Consider the following 22,003-nt stretch of genomic DNA (forward strand, 5'->3'; position numbering starts at 1 on the left):
TAATTACTTCTATAATATTGTTTGCTTAAGCTTGATGATAACTTTTTTTTAATTTAATGTTTTATAGACCGTCCTGTTAAAATGTCGTGTCTCAGTGATAGCACTGTGTTACAAAGCCATCTCTAAAGTCTAAGAAAGTCTAAAGAAATGCCGCATTATGTTACAACCGCAGGCCTTATAACATTTATTTTTATTTTCTTTCCCTTTTCTAAAATTGGCTTATATCGCCTATCTATAGAACTGGAAAAACGTTATTTTCCTAAATCCATTTTTGAATACTAAAAACGAGACTAGGCAATTGGGCATATAATTTAATGCGGTTAGCTGTCAACACTTTTATTAATTTAATCTTAATATATATAAATCTCGTGTCACAATGTTTGTCCTCAATGGACTCCTAAACTACTTAACCGATTTTAGTCAAATTTGCGCACCGTGTGCAGTTTGATCCAACTTAAAAGATAGTTACTATATTTTATTTTGATATATTATGTTATTATTATATTTCAGAAAAAAATAAGGTGATACGAAGTTCGCCAGGTCAGCTAGTATTAATTAAAAAAAATACTTTTAACTTGATTTTTGCTTTTGATTTACAGAATAAACATAGACAAACATAAGCGACATTTAAGTTTTAATTATATCACACGTTGTTTCCTTTAAAGATGATAAAATATGAAATAATCTCTATTAATAAAAATGAATGTTGCTAAGCGGATAACTCGAGAATGGCTCGACCAATTCAGTTAATTTTTTTTTCTGTTTTCCTTAAAACGCACGGAAGGTTCTAATAATAAAAAAAAAAAATATTAATTTTTTCTATTAACTTTTGACAGAACGAAGTCTGTCCGGGCAGCTAGTATTTAATAAAATAAAATGTTATTATTTTTAATATTTGTCACCTCTAACTGTAGTAGCCCAAGTGAGTAACTTAGGCACCTTCCGCCCTGGAGGTATCACCATGTATAGGTATATTTCAGGTGGCTACGACCCATGTATCTATATATCCATGTATTTTTCAGGTGGCTACGACTGTATGAAAGAGTTATTTAGAATGTGGTTAAAGGTACGGAGTCCTAAAAAGCAATTTAACATTTTCGTTGACATGAATTATCCCTAAAAAATGTATGATTTAAGTATGCAAGGTATAAAGTGAGCCTTTTACGACAGAGAAAGGTTGGATGAGACTTTAAAATACATAATTTATTTCATTTAAACCCGCCCATAAATAAGTAGATACATAACACCTGAAGCTCAAGCGAGCGGCCATTTTATTTGCGTCTCACCTTTGTTGTTTACGCTGAGATAGTTTCTATTCTAAAACTAAAAAGGAAAAATAATAACAAATCTTTTGCTAAATAAAGCAATGTGTTATCGAAATAACATTATTAAGAATTTTAAGTAGATTACATTAATTTCATTATTTTTGAATTTAAAAAAGTGCACCAGTAATTAATTACCACTATTAAAAAAAAAACTACCATAGTTTTTTGTATTTTAATATTTGTTAGTCTGTACTAAGATTAGCGGAGAATTTATCTTCTAAGTCAAGGTTATTAAGAAACAATTTATATTGTAAAATGGGAAAGTAAGTTCACTACATAAACAGGTGACTTTATGTGTTCTGCCACACACTCCAAGCGCTTGTGCGTCTAGGTGCTAGAACGGTGATAAAGCTACGCATATTTATGGAACAGAATAACTAAATTATGGCTATATTATAATGATCGTTTTTGCAGTAGTTTATGTCACGTCTAGTTAAAACACATCCTTAACTAATTATTTATTTTAGTACATTAAAATAAAAGTGTTATTATTTAGTATAATTTATATAATTAAGTGTGTGACAATTTATTTTGTATATGTGTATTTAAATAAATAATTATTATAATATAAAATGAAATCTTCCGAAACACGCAGGACCTAGTGTGCACGAGATTTTAATTTTAATTATAACAATTGAAGACTATATTTCTGATCAAGATTTGAAACAATGAACTATCGCCATATTTTTCTTTGTATTATTTTTTGTGTAATACCCACACATGAGGAGATTATAAAAAAAATTAATATCATATCAAAAATACCTACCGTTCCAGCGGGGATCGGACCCGCACCTCCGACTCATCGTGTCGGTTCGAAATCTTTGATATGATGAATTTTTATTCGGTCTTATGGAACCGCGGCGCAAAAATATTTATAATTTCCTCATGTGTGGGTACTACACAAAAAATAATACAAACAAATGAAAAGTGGCAAGGTGTCGTCTTATGTCAAAGATTTTCATTGTAATATGAAAAATTGATTAGTTACGGGTGCTGTGAAGGATTCACTATAGGCAACGCCGCGGTTCCTTAAGACCGAATAAAAATTCATCATATCAAAGATTTCGAACCGACACGGTGACTCGGAGGTTGGAAATCGAATCGTCGGAGGTTCGATCCCCGCTGGAACGGTCGGTATTTTTGATATAACATTAAAAATGTTTATATTTTTCTTCTTAGCAAATAAAGCCATTGAAAACAAAGCATTGCCCATCCACTTTTCAACGAAAAGTCTTTTCATATTTTTCATCCTAATAAAATAAAACACATTCTTCTTTGGAAATTACATTTACAAGAATCGTTTCTGGAACGATATATCAGTGTAGTTAAATGAGCTCAGTTCGAGGAAAACGGTGCGGAGCTCACCCCGAGACATTTAAATATGTCCTCAAAAATTAACTGTCAGAGATATTAGTAATGACGCTACGAAGACACGTAGCCGGATGTCGACAAATGCATTTGCATACAAATGGAAGTGTCTCCTTGTGTTTTATATTACTTAACGGCTGTGTCTATGTCGTATCGCTTGTAAATTTTTAATATTTGATAAAATTGTTTTTGTGTTTGTATTGTGTTTGTGTCTTTTTTATATTTTTGTTTAAGTATTTTCGAGAATATTATAGAATGTATTTAAGAAAGTTTGTTTTAGGATTTTAAGGGTATCTCTAATCAGCTCTCTAAGTTGAAGGACTGTGAGCAAATTGTTTGTTGAAGTTTTTTGCAAATATTTAATTAGGAATTTATCAAATTACTTTCTTACAAGTTTATTCGACCAATTAAATCCTCTTTAAATTTAAATATAATTTATAATGTTGATTAAATGTTCATTTTTCTATTTATAAGTGTATATGTTATGTTATGAAATGTACCGCCTTAAAAACGTCACCTCACACGCCTATACGTAATATTTACGTAAGCGTCTATCTGTAGGCAATAAAAATTCTGATCCTTGTAAGGAATGTTGTTTTTGTTTAAATCTACCGGGATATCGGGCCAGCGGAGCGTGTAAACGAATCTGACCCTTTCGGGAGAACTTTATGTAAAGTTGCTACTAAAATATGAAACAATCCGGATATTATAATCCGTGCAAATTAAATTGTCGTATTCGATAAGCGTTTGAAACTTTTACGGTATGGTTTTTTTTGATTTACTACGATTACGACACCTAAAGTTTAAAAATATATTTTTTAATTTTTACGTTAATGAAATTGGCGAGTGATGGTTGCCAGACATTTCTGATATTTATATTTATTTTCTTTGAATTGAAAGATATTTTAAATAGATAGTTATGCATGCACGCCGGCCGTCTTAGATTACTACGAAACTGTTCCGCTGACTTAGCATTGCCACCGGGCAGTTCATAGTATTAAGAACGAGGACTAAACATAGAGATTAATTAATTCCTGGACTTGTTTTTAAGAAACAGGAATGTAATAATATACTCTGTGAGAATCAGAAATATAACAGCCTCCAAATCGGCAACATGTTTCTCATCTTTTATTTCGTTCTTAATTTTAAGTGTAAATAGTTTTATATATATAAAAACCCTTATATCTAAGGGCAAAGTTTGACTAGATACAATTTTATCTAATATTATTTATATAAATAAATACTATAATATTTGTACTGCGCTAAATCTCATGACCGCCAGCACAACAGTCGGTAATCCCACGACGGTATCGCAAACTTCTTTATTCAAACTTTATTACGCAAGTATTTAATAACATAACCGGCCAAGTGCGACTCGGATTCGAGAACGAAGGGTTCCGTACCTTTGACTAGGGAAAGATATTTAGAATATTTTTTTGTCTTAATATTTTTTTATTTTAATTTTATTATTTATTATTAAAGTAAATATACAATTAAGTATTTTGTGAATATTCAAAGTGCCTATTTGGCGTTTTTTGTATGTTTATTGTAATTTTATATTTTATATTTTTTGTATGTTTATTTTAGTATTTGTATGTTTTATTTTAATTTCACTAATTATTATTAAAGTAAATACAGTTGAGTATTATGTGAATATTTCAAGTGCCTACCTGATGTCTTTATTGATATCGAGCCAAAAGGGGCAAAAAATTTTGTTGTATGGGAGCCCCTCCTTAATTTTTTTTTTTTAGTATTTCTTGTTATAGCGGCAACAGAAATACATAATTTGTGAAAATTTCAACTGTCGAGCTATCACGGTTCTTGAAATACAGTCTGGTGACACGCAGAAGGACGGACGGACGGACGGACGGACAGACAGCGAAGTCTCAGTAATAGGGTTCGTTTTTACCCTTTGGGTACGGAACCCTAATAAAAAGCAGACTTCAAGCGATACAGCTTTATCCGCCAATCATCTTCAAGATATAAAAGAAAAAATTTTTGATAGATGTAAAAACTAGCATCAAATAAAGATAGGTAATAGCTACACAATAATACATAAACTTACAAGTATAATTTATACATACAGATTAATAACTATTTATAATATTAATTTATTCTTAAAATAACAGGCTGTAAGTTCAATTCTATCAAGCGACTGATCAAACCTCATTATTAACGACCTGCTATTTCAGACGCAATTTAAATTCGATGCCGAACTAATTTACCGTTGTTGTCATAAGAATCAAAATTAATTTGGTACCTATTAGTCTAAGATTTCATAGCTGATTGAACATAATATCTCCAATATCGATTTTAATTTATAGGTATTCGGTTGTATGAAGCGTGTATGACTCGGTAATTGAAAATTTATTGCAACGCTATTTAATGCTTGTATTTATGTTAAATTGATGAGATGATGATTTCAAAAAATGTAGCTATATACCAGTCGGCTGTTACCTGTAACACAAGCATTAAGTTGCTTACTTTAGGAACAGACGACCGTGTGTGTGTTGTGTAGATATTTATATATTATATATTATATTAAAAAAAGAAGGTTTTAAGGGTTTTTATTTCGAGTGTATTTTTCATGTTTGTTACTTCATAGCTTCTTACTGGGTATAAAGACTGATGATTCTTTTCGAACGAAGTTCCTTATGGGGCGTTGCGTTTTTTCCCGGCTAGGAAACCATTCCTAGCCGGGGAAAAACGGCCGTAATGTAAAAAAAAAGTTTTTATGTATAATCTATGTATGATCGCTATATAGTGCCTAATGTATGTAGTATATATACGTGATGACTATTATTGCAGCTTGCTATTATTTTTATGTGATGCGATAATTAGATACTTTATGATTATTTTTGTAAAGTAGTTCTTTGATTATTATCGATAAAAAAATTATAATAAAAAAAAATGTATAGGTATCCGAATAATTATTTTCTTATTACCTCGAATAGAACTTGAAATTAATAATTTATAATAAGGAACTTAGTTCCTATCTGGTGTCACACGACACCACACGTTTTTTTTTGTTTTAAGGCTTTTGTGCCTTATCACTTTGTTCCATTTGAATAATTGAAGTGTTTTTTTTTGTTTGAGATATTTATTTATTTCAAACTACATTTACAATTTAAAAATACACACATGAACGAAAAATACGTACGTTGTTGTACGTACGTTGATTGAATTTGTCTAATCTTACGTAAAATTAGACATTTTTCGCCCATTTTTGAAATGTTTAACATCAGCAAGGCAAGGTCTATATTTATAACATCAAACAAAAATATGGTCACAACGTAATTATTTTGTTTTAGAAATGATATTGTTTGCAACATTGATTATTAAGTTTATGGTTACCTTTTCGATTTATTTATTTAACCTGTGTGGTTACGGTATTAAGAATATAGCCATCCCTCTCTTCCCGTGGGTATAGTAAGAGGTGATTCAGGGATAACACAATTCCATTACCACCTTGGAACTTAAAAAGCCGACCGATGGTGGGATAACTATCCAACTGCTGGCTTTGAAATACACAGGCTAAAGACGGGCAGCAGTGTCTTTGGCGCGACAAAACCAGCTTTGCGGTCAACAAACCTCCTGCCCAGCGTGGTGACTATGGGCAACACACATGAGTTCGCGCGTTTTTAGGCGCAAACTTGTGTAGGACTATGTCCAGCAGTGGACTGCGATAGACTGAAGTGTGTGTAATTATTTTGGCTGTAAAACCACAAATCGAGTGTCGCTCTAATATCGCCTGTTAGATATAAAAAATTGACAAAAATGTCTGTATATCGATAATTCATTCCGCGCTCGACAATAGCGACAGGACGTAAAAGTTTTATGTGTCATAAAGTCGCCGTCAATATTGACTGAGCGATGGACGGACACGAGCGATTTGTCAAACGGGTTTAAAAAACGGGATATATTGAACTGTATTGTTATAAATGCGGAAGTGTATTATTCGAGTACTGTAAACATTAACCATAATAGAAGTGTCGTGGAATTTGTATAGTGTTGGTCAGCGATACGCAATTAAATAATGTTGTTGGTACAAAGAAGATATTTAATGACATCTAATTCAAGAATAATTGTATTTTAGTGGTTCGAAACGCCATCTTAGATGACATGATAACTAGTTACTAGAGCTGCGACGTTACGATTAGTGCTGTGACACACACATAACAGGATTTACAAATTTTTAACGTGAAATGAGGCGGTGTAACTCTATTGACTTTGATCTTATTCTAATCTCGTATCACTTCTACTCTTCTCCACTAGGGTGGGTCTCCACCAAGTGTACGATCAATGTGATTATGAATAACACAACGTGAAATGAAATATGTGTTATAATACAGTGCTCGTCCGGATTACATGTGTCAATAGATTCAAAGAGTTTAATTTGAATTAATGACTGAATGTAATTGTTAAGAATTCAACGGAACCTTCCCCCACCGCGCCGGCGACTGCGGGTAGCTTGGAAAATTAGAAACGTCAAGTCAGACGCATTCACATTATTACCGACAATAAGTTAGTCTTTATAATCATATGTTCAATCATTGGTAAAAGTTTGTATATACGTTATCTGAAATTAATTAAAGTTAATTTAAGAAGAAATGCTACATTATTATTGAAGTCAACCTCCCCAACATAAAGTTGGTCCTTCGAGCCGGATATCACGCCACGCCTAAGGATTTGGGACTAACCAGGATCTTCTGCTGCATTAATCATTACGAAGAGGATCTCTTTATGGATGCCCAGAATCGGTGACGTGACAGAATGAACCAGTGACTACAAAGATAATAAGCAATTATACCAAGATTGATAAGCAAGCGGTCTGAGTGAGTCCGATCCATTTCTTTGCCCTTTATTATAGCTTTGTCCCTAAACCGTAACCCCTCCCAATCATTTTCTTTCAATATTGTATTATTAAAAGTATATTATTAAAAATAACTCGTGCATCTAATCGTAACGTAAGCGGCCGGGCGCTGCATAGAACAATAGACAGTGAATATTCTTTGTTTGTTCACCGTTGTAGGTAGTTTACAAGTTTCTTTTATACAATTCCTAATTAATTATTTTAGTGCTCGGATGTAATTTATGTTAATGGGCTTATTAATTCGATTGGATTTAGAATAAGTAAAAGATTAAATAAGTTAAATTAATATTCAAAAATTCTATTCACTCATTTGATTGACTTTTGTATCATTTAATGATAATTAGCGTAATAAATAATTATAAATTTAATGTTTCTAAAATTTAATATTTAGTATTTAATATTTAATATTCTATACATTTAATATAAATTTTAAAATTTTATTAATTTTTTCTTTCGTAATTTGCGTAAATAAATTCTTTAATTCTTTGGTTTATCTCATTCGACTGGTGCGAATCAGATAGAACAAAGATTAATTAATTATTAATCAATTCTATTCAATCGAATCAACGTACTTTGTTGTAGATACATTGATTTATAAAAAGGTTTTTTTTTTTTTATAAATCAATGTGTAGGTAGTAATAAATTCATTGGATAAAATATAAAACTAATAGTATAGTAATATTTTCGTTGCTTATTGTAATTTATTGAATCATTCTGTATATTTCCATTAAATTTCAATCACTACATTTACTTGCTATTGAAACGATAGTTTAAGTAAATACTTATATTTGTTGTTTTGTGAATAATTATTGATTTATTTAATATAATAATAATTTATTGAATTTTGAATTTAACGAATAATTTATTGAATTTTGATTGTATATTTTACGATGGGTACTATGAACGAGTTAGTAAAGAAACGAGGAACTTATAAGGGTCGTTTAACGAAATTTCTCACGTACATTGATACATATAAAGATGTTGTATGTTGCAGTCAAGTGGAGATTTTGGAATTAAAGTTGCGAATGGCTAACATTGAAGCGATGTTTGCGGATTTCCAGGAAACACAAACGAGCATCGAAGTTCAGACACATGCGGTACAAAGGTCAGATTTTGAATCTCAATATTATTCCGCGATGGCTAGGGCCCAACAGTTATGTGGTAAACATAAACATACACATAGACGTCATCGTAAATATACCCATAGTAGTTCTGAGACTTGCTTTTCCTTAGCCAGCGATAACGAGGATGGTGAAACGGTGAAGCAGATAAAGAAGGGCATTGCAAATGTTAAACTACCCACCATCCAAATTCCTAAATACAGTGGCGAATTTGAAACCTGGCTTGAGTTCCGCGACGTTTACACATCTCTCATCCATTCGAATACAGCAATTAGTGACATACAAAAATTCCATTATTTACGGGCTTCCCTGGAAGGCAGCGCTGCTCAGGTCATTCGCGCGTTGGAATTTTCTGCGTCCAACTATACTTTAGCGTGGAAGTCTTTATGCGATCGGTTTGATAATACTAGGCTGTTAGTGCAAAATCACGTTAAGGCTATTTTTGATGAAGAGGTGATAAAAAAGGAATCTGCTTCATCCATACGTAGGGTTTTAGATGCATGTAATAAAAACCTACGAGCATTAGAAATTTTAGGGGAACCCGTAACCAGTTGGGACACATTAATTATATACATCATGGCAACAAAATTAGATGCGCGTACGCTTCGTGAATGGGAGGAGCACAAAGTTACACACACAAAACTAACATTAGAAATATTCACAAATTTCCTTAAAAATAGGGCAGATGTATTGGAAACCATCGAATTAGGTAACAACACAAGCAACAACAGACACGAGTCGTTATCGAAGGGTACAAGTAGGCATGTTCGAGGCTTAGCTACAGTGGTGCAACCTGGTTATAAAAAACACAAATGTCATCTTTGTAAATCGGAGCACCCCTTATATTTATGTAATGAATTCGCGCAAATGAGCATTACTGGTAGGGAACAGTTTGTTAGGCGAATGAAATTGTGCAGTAATTGTTTAAGAGCAGGGCATAACTTGCGTGTGTGTAGGCTAGGTCCTTGTCGGAAGTGCGGCAGCATGCATAACACTTTGCTACATAGGGACGATGGCCTAAATAATGCAGCACATGACACGACAGCTCCAAGAACATCAGCGCTGCTGGCACCTACATCAGCGGCGCAGCCAACCCAGCCGGTGCTGAAGTCAACTGATGATGTTGTCAAGAACATGTCAGCAATCAACAAGCAGTCCGGCCGGGTTCTTCTTGCCACGGCATTAATTAATATTTTTGACATCCATGGTAGACCTCATGAAGTCCGAGCCATTCTCGATTCCGGGAGTCAGGCATCTTTCATGACGGAGTCACTCCTTAAAACATTAGGCCTGAACCATAAGGATACCATGTCCACTGTAGCTGGCATCAACGACCTGGTCTCGGTAGTCAACAAACGATGCGATGCAATAATACAGTCCAGAGTAAACTCATTTAAAACTAACATCACATTCCTGGTATTGCCAAACATAACTTCAACTAAAAATGAAGTCTTTAATGTAGGCACATTAAACATTCCTTCGGGTATTCAACTCGCAGACCCAGAATACTTTAGTCCGTCAAGCTACGATATATTGCTCGGCGCAGACATATTCTGGGACTTGCTATGCGCAAACAAAATAAGCTTAGGCAAAAATTGTCCGGTGTTGCAAGAGACGAAGTTCGGGTACATTATTTCCGGACCCACTGGACAACAAACGTCAAATAAGATTTCATGCAACTTTAGCAAGTTTGATGAAATCCAAGATCAGTTGGCCAAGTTCTGGACAATCGAAGAAGTTCCTTCCACTAAAAAATCGATATATACCGATGAAGAAGAATTATGCGAAGCACACTTCGTACAAAACATGTCACGTAATGTAGACGGTAGATTTTCAGTAGGTATTCCTCTAAAAGGAAATGAATCTGAACTTGGCCAATCATTTGAACGCGCTAAGGCGTGCTTCCTAGCACTAGAGCGTCGACTCGCAAAGCAGCCCGTATTGAGGGCCATGTACGTCGATTTTATGAAGGAGTATTTATCGTTAGGTCACATGGCTTTAAGTGACATCGATGCTCCTCATGAAAATTCATACTTCATGCCACATCACGGCGTCCTGCGTGATGAAAGCACCACGACAAAATTGCGAGTCGTCTTTAACGCCAGTGCTCCTACAAATTCCGGCCTATCCCTAAACGATCTTCAGATGGTAGGGCCGACGATACAAAGCGACCTGTTTTCTATTCTCCTTAGATTTCGACAACATCGTTATGTAATGGCAGGTGACATCGAAAAGATGTACAGACAGGTGCTCGTGAACGAAAATCAACGTCACCTACAACAAATAATTTGGCGCGACGACCCCTCTCAACCCCTTCAGACATATACGCTCAACACGGTGACGTATGGCACAGCCTCGGCTCCGTTCCTGTCAGTTCGTTGCCTTAAGCAAATAGCGGACGAATGTGACAATGAACTGGTGCGCAAGGTCATTAGTGAAGACTTTTATGTTGATGATTTGCTGACGGGGCATGAAACAGCTGAAGGTCTCATGGAGGTTCGTGCTCTGATTTCACAGGAACTATCGTCGGGATGCTTCAATTTAAGGAAATTCCGATCAAATCTTCCTGTTTGCAGCGATGGGTCAGATCCAAACAGAGATTCACCCGTCGTTGATTTGAGTGAGCACCAGCAATCCAAGACTCTAGGCCTGAAGTGGGCACCGTCAGACGACGTATTTCAGTTCGACATTAAAACTGAAACTGTCCCCAACACTACGAAAAGAGTGATTTTATCCACAATTTCTCAAATATTCGACCCACTCGGGTTGCTAAGTATTTTCATTATCGCCGGTAAAATCATTTTGCAAAAACTTTGGCTGCACAAGCTAGATTGGGATAGTCCGCTACCGTCAGATATTGTCAAATCATGGCTCAAATTTGTAACCGACCTAAAACAATTAGACAATCTCAACATTCCTCGGCATGTTGTATGCCAGAGTCCAGTCAACATTCAATTTCATGCATTCTGTGATTCGTCTAAAGATGCTTATGGCGCTTGTGTTTACGTCAGATCCGTAGATTTTAATGGAACTACACAAGTTCGTCTCCTGTGCTCAAAAACACGCGTAGCACCCATTAAGACGGTGACGATACCTCGTCTTGAACTCTGCGGAGCATTGGTAGCTGCCAAGCTGCTAGAAAAGGTTTTAAAAACCACTCGATTACATATAGATAGTTGCTTTCTTTGGACGGACTCATCCGTGGTATTAGGCTGGCTTAAAACACCACCCAATAAGTTGAAGCCATTCGTTAAGAATAGGGTAGCGGACATCCAAGAAATCGCAAAATCATATCTCTGGCGACACGTGCCTACGTCTAGCAATCCCGCCGATTTATTAAGTAGAGGCATTGGTGTCCTTCAATCGGACAAGGTGGATCTTTGGTTCAATGGACCAAAATTCCTATTAGATCCAGAAGAATCGTGGCCTGATAGATCATTTGATCAAAGTTCCACAGAACTGCCAGAGGTGAGGTCCAATGTAGCCTTAACTGCTAATGAACCAAGGGAACTATTCCCATTTTCTCGATTCTCAAGTCTCACCAAACTCAAAAATACAATGGCTTATGTTTTACGCTTTGTAACTGTTTGTCGAAGTAAGAATAAAACCCAGAGTCCACTTTCGTCGTCAGAACAGCAATCAGCGCTTAACACACTTGTTAAACTGTCACAGAGGGAATCGTTTGATGAGTATGAATATTTAATACAAGGTAAATCATTACCACCAAAACACAAGATGCTTTCTTTAAGTCCGTTTGTGGATGAAAAGGGTCTCATTAGAGTAGGGGGTCGAATCAAAAATGGTAATTTTACATTCGATAAAAAGCATCCACTCATGCTAACGTCGAAACACATTTTAACCAAACTAATATTTCAGTATGAACATTTACGTTTAATGCATGCAGGGCCTCAACTTTTGCTTGCTTCAATTCGAGAAGAGTTTGGCCCATTGGGGGTCGCAATCTGGCCCGATTCACGGTACATAAATGTTTACGTTGCTTCCGTCTAAATGCACAAATAGCCCGTCCAATAATGGGCAATTTACCTGAGCAGCGCCTCCAGCCTGGCTACCCGTTTTATACTACAGGAATGGACTATGCGGGTCCCCTAATAGCACTTAATAAAAGAGGTCGCGGTAGCAAGACCGAAAAAGTGTACATTGCCATATTTATCTGCTTCGCCACCAAATGCGTTCATCTCGAACTCGTTAGCTCCTTAAGTACAGACTCTTTCTTAGCCACGCTAAATCGCTTCATTGGTAGGCGCTCGAGACCAGCTACCATATTTTCTGATAATGGAACTCAATTCGTCGGTGCCCGAAATGAACTTTATAAGTTCCTCAACCAAAACGCAAGTTCTATTGTACGTGAAATGTCAAATGAGAGAATAGACTTTAAATTCATACCAGCATACGCTGCTCATATGGCTGGTTTTTGGGAAGCAAACATTAAATGTTTAAAATCACATTTGCATCGTGTGTTAGGGAACGCTCATTTAGTTTTTGAGGACCTTTACACTGTCCTAGTCCAAATTGAGGCGATACTCAATTCACGTCCCCTGACACCGCTGTCGACTGACCCAACTGACTTGACGCCATTGACTCCAGGGCACTTCTTGGTAGGACGACCGATGACCGCTTTGCCTACACCTGCGCTTGTAAATGTCAACACAAATAGGCTGACGCAATATGAAAGACTCGAGCAGCTACGTCAACACTTCTGGGCCAGGTGGCACAAAGAATGCATTGCTGAACTTCAGCAACGCACTAAATGGCGCACCTCTAAGGGACAGCAATTACAAAAGGGAGCTTTAGTCCTGATTAAAGAAGAAGGTCTTCCGCCTATGAAGTGGCGTTTGGGACGCATTGTTGAGGTGTATCCTGGAACTGATGGGTGCGTCAGGGTCGCAGACGTTAAAACCGCACGCGGGGTGATTCGCAGAGGCTTTAACCGTATCTGCCCGTTACCAGTCAACGACGAAGGGTTGAAAGACAAGCCTTTCAACGCCGGGGGGCATGTTAAGAATTCAACGGAACCTTCCCCCACCGCGCCGGCGACTGCGGGTAGCTTGGAAAATTAGAAACGTCAAGTCAGACGCATTCACATTATTACCGACAATAAGTTAGTCTTTATAATCATATGTTCAATCATTGGTAAAAGTTTGTATATACGTTATCTGAAATTAATTAAAGTTAATTTAAGAAGAAATGCTACATTATTATTGAAGTCAACCTCCCCAACAGTAATGATAATACATGTCTTTCTTAAATAAATAAATAAATAATAAATAAATGTGTAATGTACCACAAAGGGTTGAGAAGGTTTTGCAGTAAACTAGTATAAATATATAAATAATATATTTTATAACGTTTTACTGTTTGTACCGATTTTGATGATTCTAATTTTAATTGAAAGCTTATATTTGTTATAGTTGAATTTAATTTTGCTCGAGACCCAATGAATACTTTAGAGTAATCTTTGATAACGCGTAATTACTTGACTATTTTTTCATCTACCTACGTTGTGTTACTTGTCAATGTAATTGAAGTCCTTTTTTTTCATTTCCGAGCAAACAATTATTTTATTGTTGTTTTTTCTTTAAAATATTATTTTGTTCTCCGCGATAAACTATATCTATGTGATTTGCAAGAAATTTCGAAACAAGTTTAAATATAAGGAAGGCATGTACTTCGTCTTAACAGAAGAAGATCGTCAACGTATGGTACATTTACAGCCTGTTACAGTGCGGGACAGATTTATTGTGATTCAATCTAAGTTACGGATGCGGGAACAAAATCAAATGGTCGGCTTAAAATAAAACGAATCTTTAATATTTTTGCTGTATTTTTTCCCTGTAATCGAGATCGCTTTATCCATTTAATACGATTGGGATTTTGTATATGTTTGTTGATTGTTTTTTTTGTATATTTTTTTTTCGTAATGAACATTTACTTTTTATTGGTTTTCATACTTCAAATGTACCTTTCTAAGTCAGACCGAATCTATAAGTTACTTAGTTAAACACATATTATGCTTGTTTTATTTGGTGTATTATCCAAATTGATACAGCAGTTTTTCAACATTATAATACGATCTACGTAAGATTGCCGGTGGAGGCTGGATGAGAATTGTGGAAAATCGGGATGTTTGGCGCGAACTTTAGGAGGCCTATGTCCAGCAGTGCAGCAGATATACATTATAAATTAAATCTACGTGAAACAATTGTATATTTTGACTATTTAAAAATGTCAAAAATTATCAGTAAAGGGATTTGTTATTTGTCGCGGTTAAAGACCCTTCCCATTTGTGCTGGAAATCTAAATTGCTAACAGATATCAAAACGTAGCAAACAAAAGCGCTTATGGCGTGGCAATAAATCAAAGTTATAAATCAGGCTGTTTCGGCGCGAAATGTAAACCGCACAACATTAAAAGTTGGACGCGGTCGTGGTTGAGCTCCGTCAGCTTTTCACTTTGTAAGGATTTTATTTGCGAGTCCCGACTGTATCTGATGTCTGAGTGAATCGGTTGTAAGTGAATGGAGATGTATATTAACTTCCATTACCTATTGTTGATGTTTTTTTTAAAGTTATACTTCTTTTTACGATACACACGCACACCGTCACAAAAACCGACACAATGAAGTTAGTTAACGAAAAAGAAATTAGCAACGTGAAGTTAGCTAGCCAATGAAGTATACTTCTTACTTGCGTATATAAGTTCACACATAATTTTATTGAAATATTTTTGTTGATAATCTAATCGATCGTAAATCGAACCATCGTTTATTGTTGACTGGCTTAAAATACAATATCATTCCAAACGACAGTTAGAACAATTATCAGCGGAAGTCTTTAGCATTAAATTTGTTACTAGTATTTCTATCAGATCTTATAGATTCTCATAACTCGGTATGAGAATTTGGTCTGCATTTGTCCATGTTTTATGAGATTTTTTCCATAGCCTTTTAATGTTCTTAGCTTTAGACCTAGATCATAATAATACAGGGACACGGGACTTTATGTTACCAAAATGACGCTGCTTTATAATGTGTGTCGAAGACAAAATATTTTGGCTTTGGGTTAAGGCATCCGATCTTAGCAGCATGTGATCTACCGGACTAATATGTACGATTTTTATTTTTGTGTTACCCACAATTAGGAATTCTAAACATCTTTGAATATCATATCAAAAATTGACCGCTCCAGCGGGGTTCGAACCCGCGTCTCCAACTGACCGTGTCGGCGCTCTAGCCAATTAAGCTATGGAACGGTGTACCCGCTAGAGCGAAATTTTTGATATGATAATTTTTATCTTCGGTTTTACCGGAATAATACTGCTTGTTCTCATCACCATTAAACGCCGTTAAATGCTCAAGTACGGACCACTTTCAATTGTTACAAAGTTCCATTTAAGACATTTATTTGTATTCAAACATGTGTAATCATGTATAAATTATATAGAATACGTATCATTTCGAGATTATGATCGTGGCTCTTTAATATAAGCTTTTGTATATTTTAAAAATCTTAATACGGGAAAACATTCGCCCATTCAACGAATCCAATATAGATTATTTTATCTACTGAATTTATCTGAGTATTCATTAACATTCAAATCGCTTCAACTTATACCTTGACTCCGTTCACCTCTCATTGATCTCTCTTCTAACTGAAAGGGTTCACGTCTAAGCCATCTATCGGTTCTTCGAAAAGGCTTTGTTAGAGTCTTGTTTAGGCCAATCTTTCTTCAAAAGCCGCGTTATCAATTTAATCATCGGAAACTTTTATGAGTTTTTTTCCGGACTGTATTTTTATGTTTCTCAACTTCAAAGGACATTATCGTTCGAGGGACGCAGAATTAATAATGCTAAGTATATAATGGATTACGTTATTCAGAGAACCTTTTAATAAAAATACTTGAAATACGACTTATGTTAGTGGATTTAAAGATAGGTTAGTGATTTATAAGATAACAAAGGTCGTCGGTGAAAAAGTAAATAATTCTGAAAGTTTCTGAGTGGCCATCGACTTGATTATATAAAGAAAATGACAAATGATATTAGGTTTTGTTTGTAGTAAGAACAGCAATTATTTTGTTTTATAATGTCTGAAGACATCTCCATGCTTTACAGATGCTTTCGCTCGTAGAAAGTTCCAATGTTCCAAAGTTCCAATATACAACGCTTTAAGAAGACTTCTTGCTAAGGCCAGACAAATAATAATATAAATTATTATATGCATACCTACTATAAAATAATATAAGCATTTGCAAATGTGAAAGACAGCATGTTCTCTGCATGTTTCTGCCTCTAACATTAACTTGTGCACAAAGCACATGTCCATTTAACACAAGGTAGCTTCTGTTTTTTAAAGTTTTCTTGTAATATAGTTAAGGCTATTTTATTTATTTTTTATAATAATAATAATATTTATTGTACACCATTAAAAGAAACAATAAAAAAAAAACATAAAATGAAAGATGTACAAAGGCGGTCTTATCGCTGAAAGAGCGATTATTATGTACGAAATTACGGTTAAAAATTAATTTCTTCAAAATGTAAAAGTAGGATAAACTGAACTATCAAAAGTAAGTAACCGGTAGAGCAATAGAACATTAAATAGTCAACGGCGAATCGCGATTGGCGTTCTTCCAATTCTCGAGAATTCTTGAGAGTTAAGCACTTGCTTGGGTTACTGGAATCGCATGTTATCAGTGCCTACTGTCTTCTTTGAAAAGTTAGCATTTATACCGGAATGCTTTTATTACTCGAAAATCAAATTAAAAAGGCATTCGAGGCATGCGATGCTTAAGTTTCTTCAAATACTTTCTTGTTTGCATAAAATGTCTTTGATATTTAAGGGGTTTGATAAATGTTTAAGTTGTACTTTGGCTAATTTACTGATTTTATGTAATTAATGGTTGTTTTTTTTACTCAACGTTAATAGATATTTTTCACAAATTCAGGGATCGTCATTACAGCCTATACAGTCCACTGCTGGACATAGGCCTCCACAAGTTACGCGAAAAATAACGTGAACTCATGTGTTTTGCCCATAGTCACCACCCTGGGCAGGCGAGTTGGTGACCAAATTCAGGGATATTATAATATATGTGGTATCTATGTCTAAACTTGTGGAGGCCTATGTCCAGCAGTGGACTGTATAGGCTGTAATGATGATGAATAGTCAATATATGTGTGTCTCACACGTGTGAGTGCTATATGTGTAGTACATATAAATCCTTACTAATAAATGGAGAGCCAGTTTTTTTGGTCGGTTACACTGCAAAACTACTGAAACCATCCGACAGAGGTCGCTAGTATATATATACATAAATAATAAATGCTAGGTAGACACCCGAATAGTTATAAGTTTAGTTGACATTCCGTATGATTGCAGAAAATAACGTGTTTTATTTCGCTTGTGCGGTATTTAGATATTGATGATCTTGTAGAAGTAATAGTGTAATGATTACCACCATATCAATTCTAACAATAGCAAAATTTGGTATGTGAAGACAAGTAGAATAATATTTCGTCTACGATATTGTAACATTCAAATAATAAAACAAATGCGCAAAGTAAAAATTCAAAAGTAAGATTCTGTTTTTGACGTGATTTGTTCATGAAAACTAAAGGCAAGTTCAAAAGGACTAAGGCAGGCAAATGCTGGGGAATACAAACAATGCCTCCACAGGACGTAGTCTGCATGACTTGAAAGACTCAAAACGCGTTTCGTCTTGTTCCAAATTATTTAAAACTCATAATCCTAGAGCTTTGTTTTCGAGGAATGATGTAATGCCAACATATTTACAGCGGATATGTACAGAGTTGATCGTAGTCCTTGGTGATGAATGGGAACTTATGTTACATTGGACAATTCTGTGCTATGTAGTTCAGCGAACAATATTTGTGAATATATTCTTAAACCAATCGCTATATTCTTAAATAAATCGCGTTAGCGCAACGGTCACAGCCATGGATTGTGCCTGTTGCGCTGGCGGTTGTGGGTTCGATCCCCGCAGATGCAAATATTTGTATTGGCCATACAGGTGTTTGCCGTGGTCTGGGTGTTTGTGCAGTCCTTGTGGGTCTCCCTACCGTGCCTCGGAGAGCACGTTAAGCCGTCAGTCCCGGTTGTTATCATGTACATTTGATAGCGATCGTTACTCAGGTATACACTCGTAGGTATATCCGCCAACCCGTGTTGAAGCAGCGTGGTGGATTTAAGCTCTGATCCTTCTCCTGCATGGGGAAAGAGGCCTATGCCTAGTAGTGGGATATTGCAGGCTGAAGCGATATTCTTAAATATGTGCTACTTTACAAAATTCAGCCTGTAACATCCCATTGCTGGGCATAGGCCTCTCTCTTCATATAGGGAAAGAATTGGAGCTTAATGCACGACGCTGCTCTACTGCGGGGATATTCCCTACCATGAGTAACGATCGTTATCAGGGTATATGATAGCAACCGGGACCGACGGCTTAACGTGCTTTCCGAAGCACGAAGACCCACAAGGACAGACATCCAAACCGGAAAGAAATATTTGCACAAAAACAAATATCCATCCCGAGCGGGAATAGAAACTCCAAACCGTCGGTGTTTCAGGCGCCTACACGCACCATTACACCAGAGCGGTTGTTATGTGATAGTTTAATTATATACGCTGTATTTTATGCAAGGGATGGCTAAGTTTACAACGATTGGTAGAATTTATATTCTAGATTCATCACTCATCATCACTTCAGCCTATCGCAGTCCACTGCTGGACATAGGCCTCCACAAGTTCACGAAAAAATGGCGTGAACTCATGTGTGTTCACCACACGGGGCAGGCGGGTTGGTGACCGCAGGGCTGGCTTTGTCGCACCGAAGACGCTGCTGCCCGTCTTAGACCTGTGTATTTCAAAGCCAGCAGTTTTTAAGTTTAACGGTGGTAGTGGAAATGTGTTATCCCTAGTTAGTCGCCTCTTACGACACCCATGGGAAGAGAGGGGGTGGCTACATTCTTTGCTGCCGTAACCACACATCTTCTTCTTTATTCTAGATTTCTATTTTTATTTTTAACTATTTTCTTATTATTTTCATATATGATGATTTCAAAAATGGCTATTATGCGTTTAGTGATATTTGAAATATAGGTTTACGATAGCAGAAAATCAGTCTAGGTGGGTCACAGATGTGGGAAAATTCGTTTTATTTTTTCTTTTTTTGTTTTGGTATTATAACAGCGGTGTTGTGTTACGTACGTGCATTAACTTTGTAAGCTTGTTCACGTACAAAGAAGCCTAAAGCAGATTTGAAGCACAATATTATTTAAATAATTATTTAAATTATAAAAAAAATTGACGGTAAAATATTATAACATTTTATTTTTTAATAATTTTGAAATACACTTTTCGTTTTAATACGTAATAAGAACATGATTTAACCATAAAATAGGAACGACGAATTTATCAAAATTAAATGACCATACAGCGTTACGACACTCGACGAGTTTTTCATACATAATGTATAAGTGTTCCCGTGAATAAGCAAATAACACTCTCTCTTTATTGTTTATGTTATCACTCTAACTACAATTTTTTTTCTATTATTATTTAGCGTTCTGTATACAAATATGTCATTGAAATACTATTACGATATTTGTCAAATTCCTTAGTTCTGTTTGTGTCATAGGGTTGTTTTTAGTGTTGCCCAAATGCAAGAACAAGACGAGACTTAGCCAGTCTTGGTCTTGGTCTTGCGCCAATACACCTGGTCTTGGTCTTGGTCTTGGTCTTGCGCTCCCAGTCTTGGTCTTGGTCTTGGTCTTGGTCTTGCAGCAAGAGTCTTGCAAGTCTTGCAATTACCTATTAGTCTATTACTATTTATTAAAGTTTACTTTAAATCTTAGAAAAACGTATTAGAATTGGAACATTGTGAGCTTGAATTAACATAGCCATAGTAAAGATCAAGCAGATTAATAAATAACTGAAGATTTGATAAGAAATTCGAAAAATCAACTGACCTATATGTCGTTTTCCATGGAAGTAACTGTTTCTTAATAAACATTTATGATTTATAAGCTTACATTTGCTAAAACATGTAAAAAAACAAATTAATTACAATAACTTGACTGTATTTTAAAGAACAATACTTATCTGTCTAGAAAGAGATTGAACCCTCAACTTATAATGTATGTAATCAATATTATAATATATACTTACTAGAATGAATTAATATGACATCTACTACCTATCCTTACCATTTTATCCTAATCATAATACTACTTGCGTGATCAGTATAATGTATTCATTTTCATTCTAAGCACTCTGAAACTTATTTATTCTTTGGAACACCTGTAGGTACTCTTAAAATTCGAAATTATTTTGCATGAGTATACCTACGCCCTATGGCGGCAATCAAATAGTGTCAAATGTTATGATTTCGGCGTGGCGGCAACGATTGTTTTAGATTTCAAAAGAAGCCGCCGGCGCGTGTATCATAACCATGTACTTCCGAAAAGCGGCAAATTTCTTTGAGAAGTAAGTACAAAACCTTTGATGCCGCATTATCAAAGTGCCGATGGTTAAAACATAACTATGCATGCACTCAGTTTGATTTTAATAGATATTTTTTTATTCGCTATGTTTATGGTATTAGTCGTAATGCGCATAGGTCCAGTTTTTCATATTCTTTGATACAGTTTTTTGCGTCTCATAGAATTCCTAAGCGTACCTACCTATACACCGAACTGTTACACCTAACTACTCAGTGAAATAGCGCTAAGTCCTAGCTGCAAGACGCAAGAGTCTTGCAGGCTATGTCTTGTTCTTGCTCAAGTCTTGCACGGTCAGTCTTGGTCTTGGTCTTGCTAAAAATACGCGGTCTTGTTCTTGGTCTTGGTCTTGCAAAAACGCAAGAACAAGACCAAGACTGCAAGACCAAGACTGAATTTGGGCAACACTAGTTGTTTTTATGAATCGTAATACGCAAATTAAAATTCGAATAAGTACAATTTAGTTACCACAGCCAGAAATATTCTGCTTATAATCTGTAGCAATCCGAGTAGGGAAGGACCTCGACTTTACAGAAGACCACTGTTAAGTAATATACAGCTGTTTACAAGCAGTGTTGTGGGGGGTGCTAGGATGCTTCTAGTGTTGCAGGCGTGTATAAGCTGAGGTAATCGGTAATTATTAGGTTAGCCGTACGCTTTTTTTTCCGTTATAATATGGCATAGATTTAAGTACGATAGGGAAAGGAAGGAAAGGAAAAGGAAGATATAATTATAAAATATGTATTTTAAATACTTTTTCGAAGTAAAATTCGAGTCT

At 35.5% G+C, this 22,003-nt stretch overlaps 2 protein-coding genes across 2 annotated transcripts; both read left to right on the forward strand.

The window, feature by feature from the left end:
• Nucleotides 1-8,702: 8,702 nt before the first annotated feature.
• On the forward strand, nucleotides 8,703-12,695 carry LOC123654462. Its single transcript, XM_045590362.1, has one exon. The coding sequence runs from the start codon at nucleotides 8,703-8,705 to the stop codon at nucleotides 12,693-12,695; it is 3,993 nt and encodes a 1,330-aa protein (XP_045446318.1).
• Nucleotides 12,696-12,718: 23 nt separating this feature from the next.
• LOC123654463 lies at nucleotides 12,719-13,765 on the forward strand. The gene has a single exon (XM_045590363.1). The coding sequence runs from the start codon at nucleotides 12,719-12,721 to the stop codon at nucleotides 13,763-13,765; it is 1,047 nt and encodes a 348-aa protein (XP_045446319.1).
• The last annotated feature ends 8,238 nt before the right edge of the window (nucleotides 13,766-22,003 follow it).

The sequence above is a fragment of the Melitaea cinxia genome, chromosome 6 (genome assembly GCF_905220565.1).
Source record: "Melitaea cinxia chromosome 6, ilMelCinx1.1, whole genome shotgun sequence".
Lineage (NCBI taxonomy): Eukaryota > Metazoa > Arthropoda > Insecta > Lepidoptera > Nymphalidae > Melitaea > Melitaea cinxia.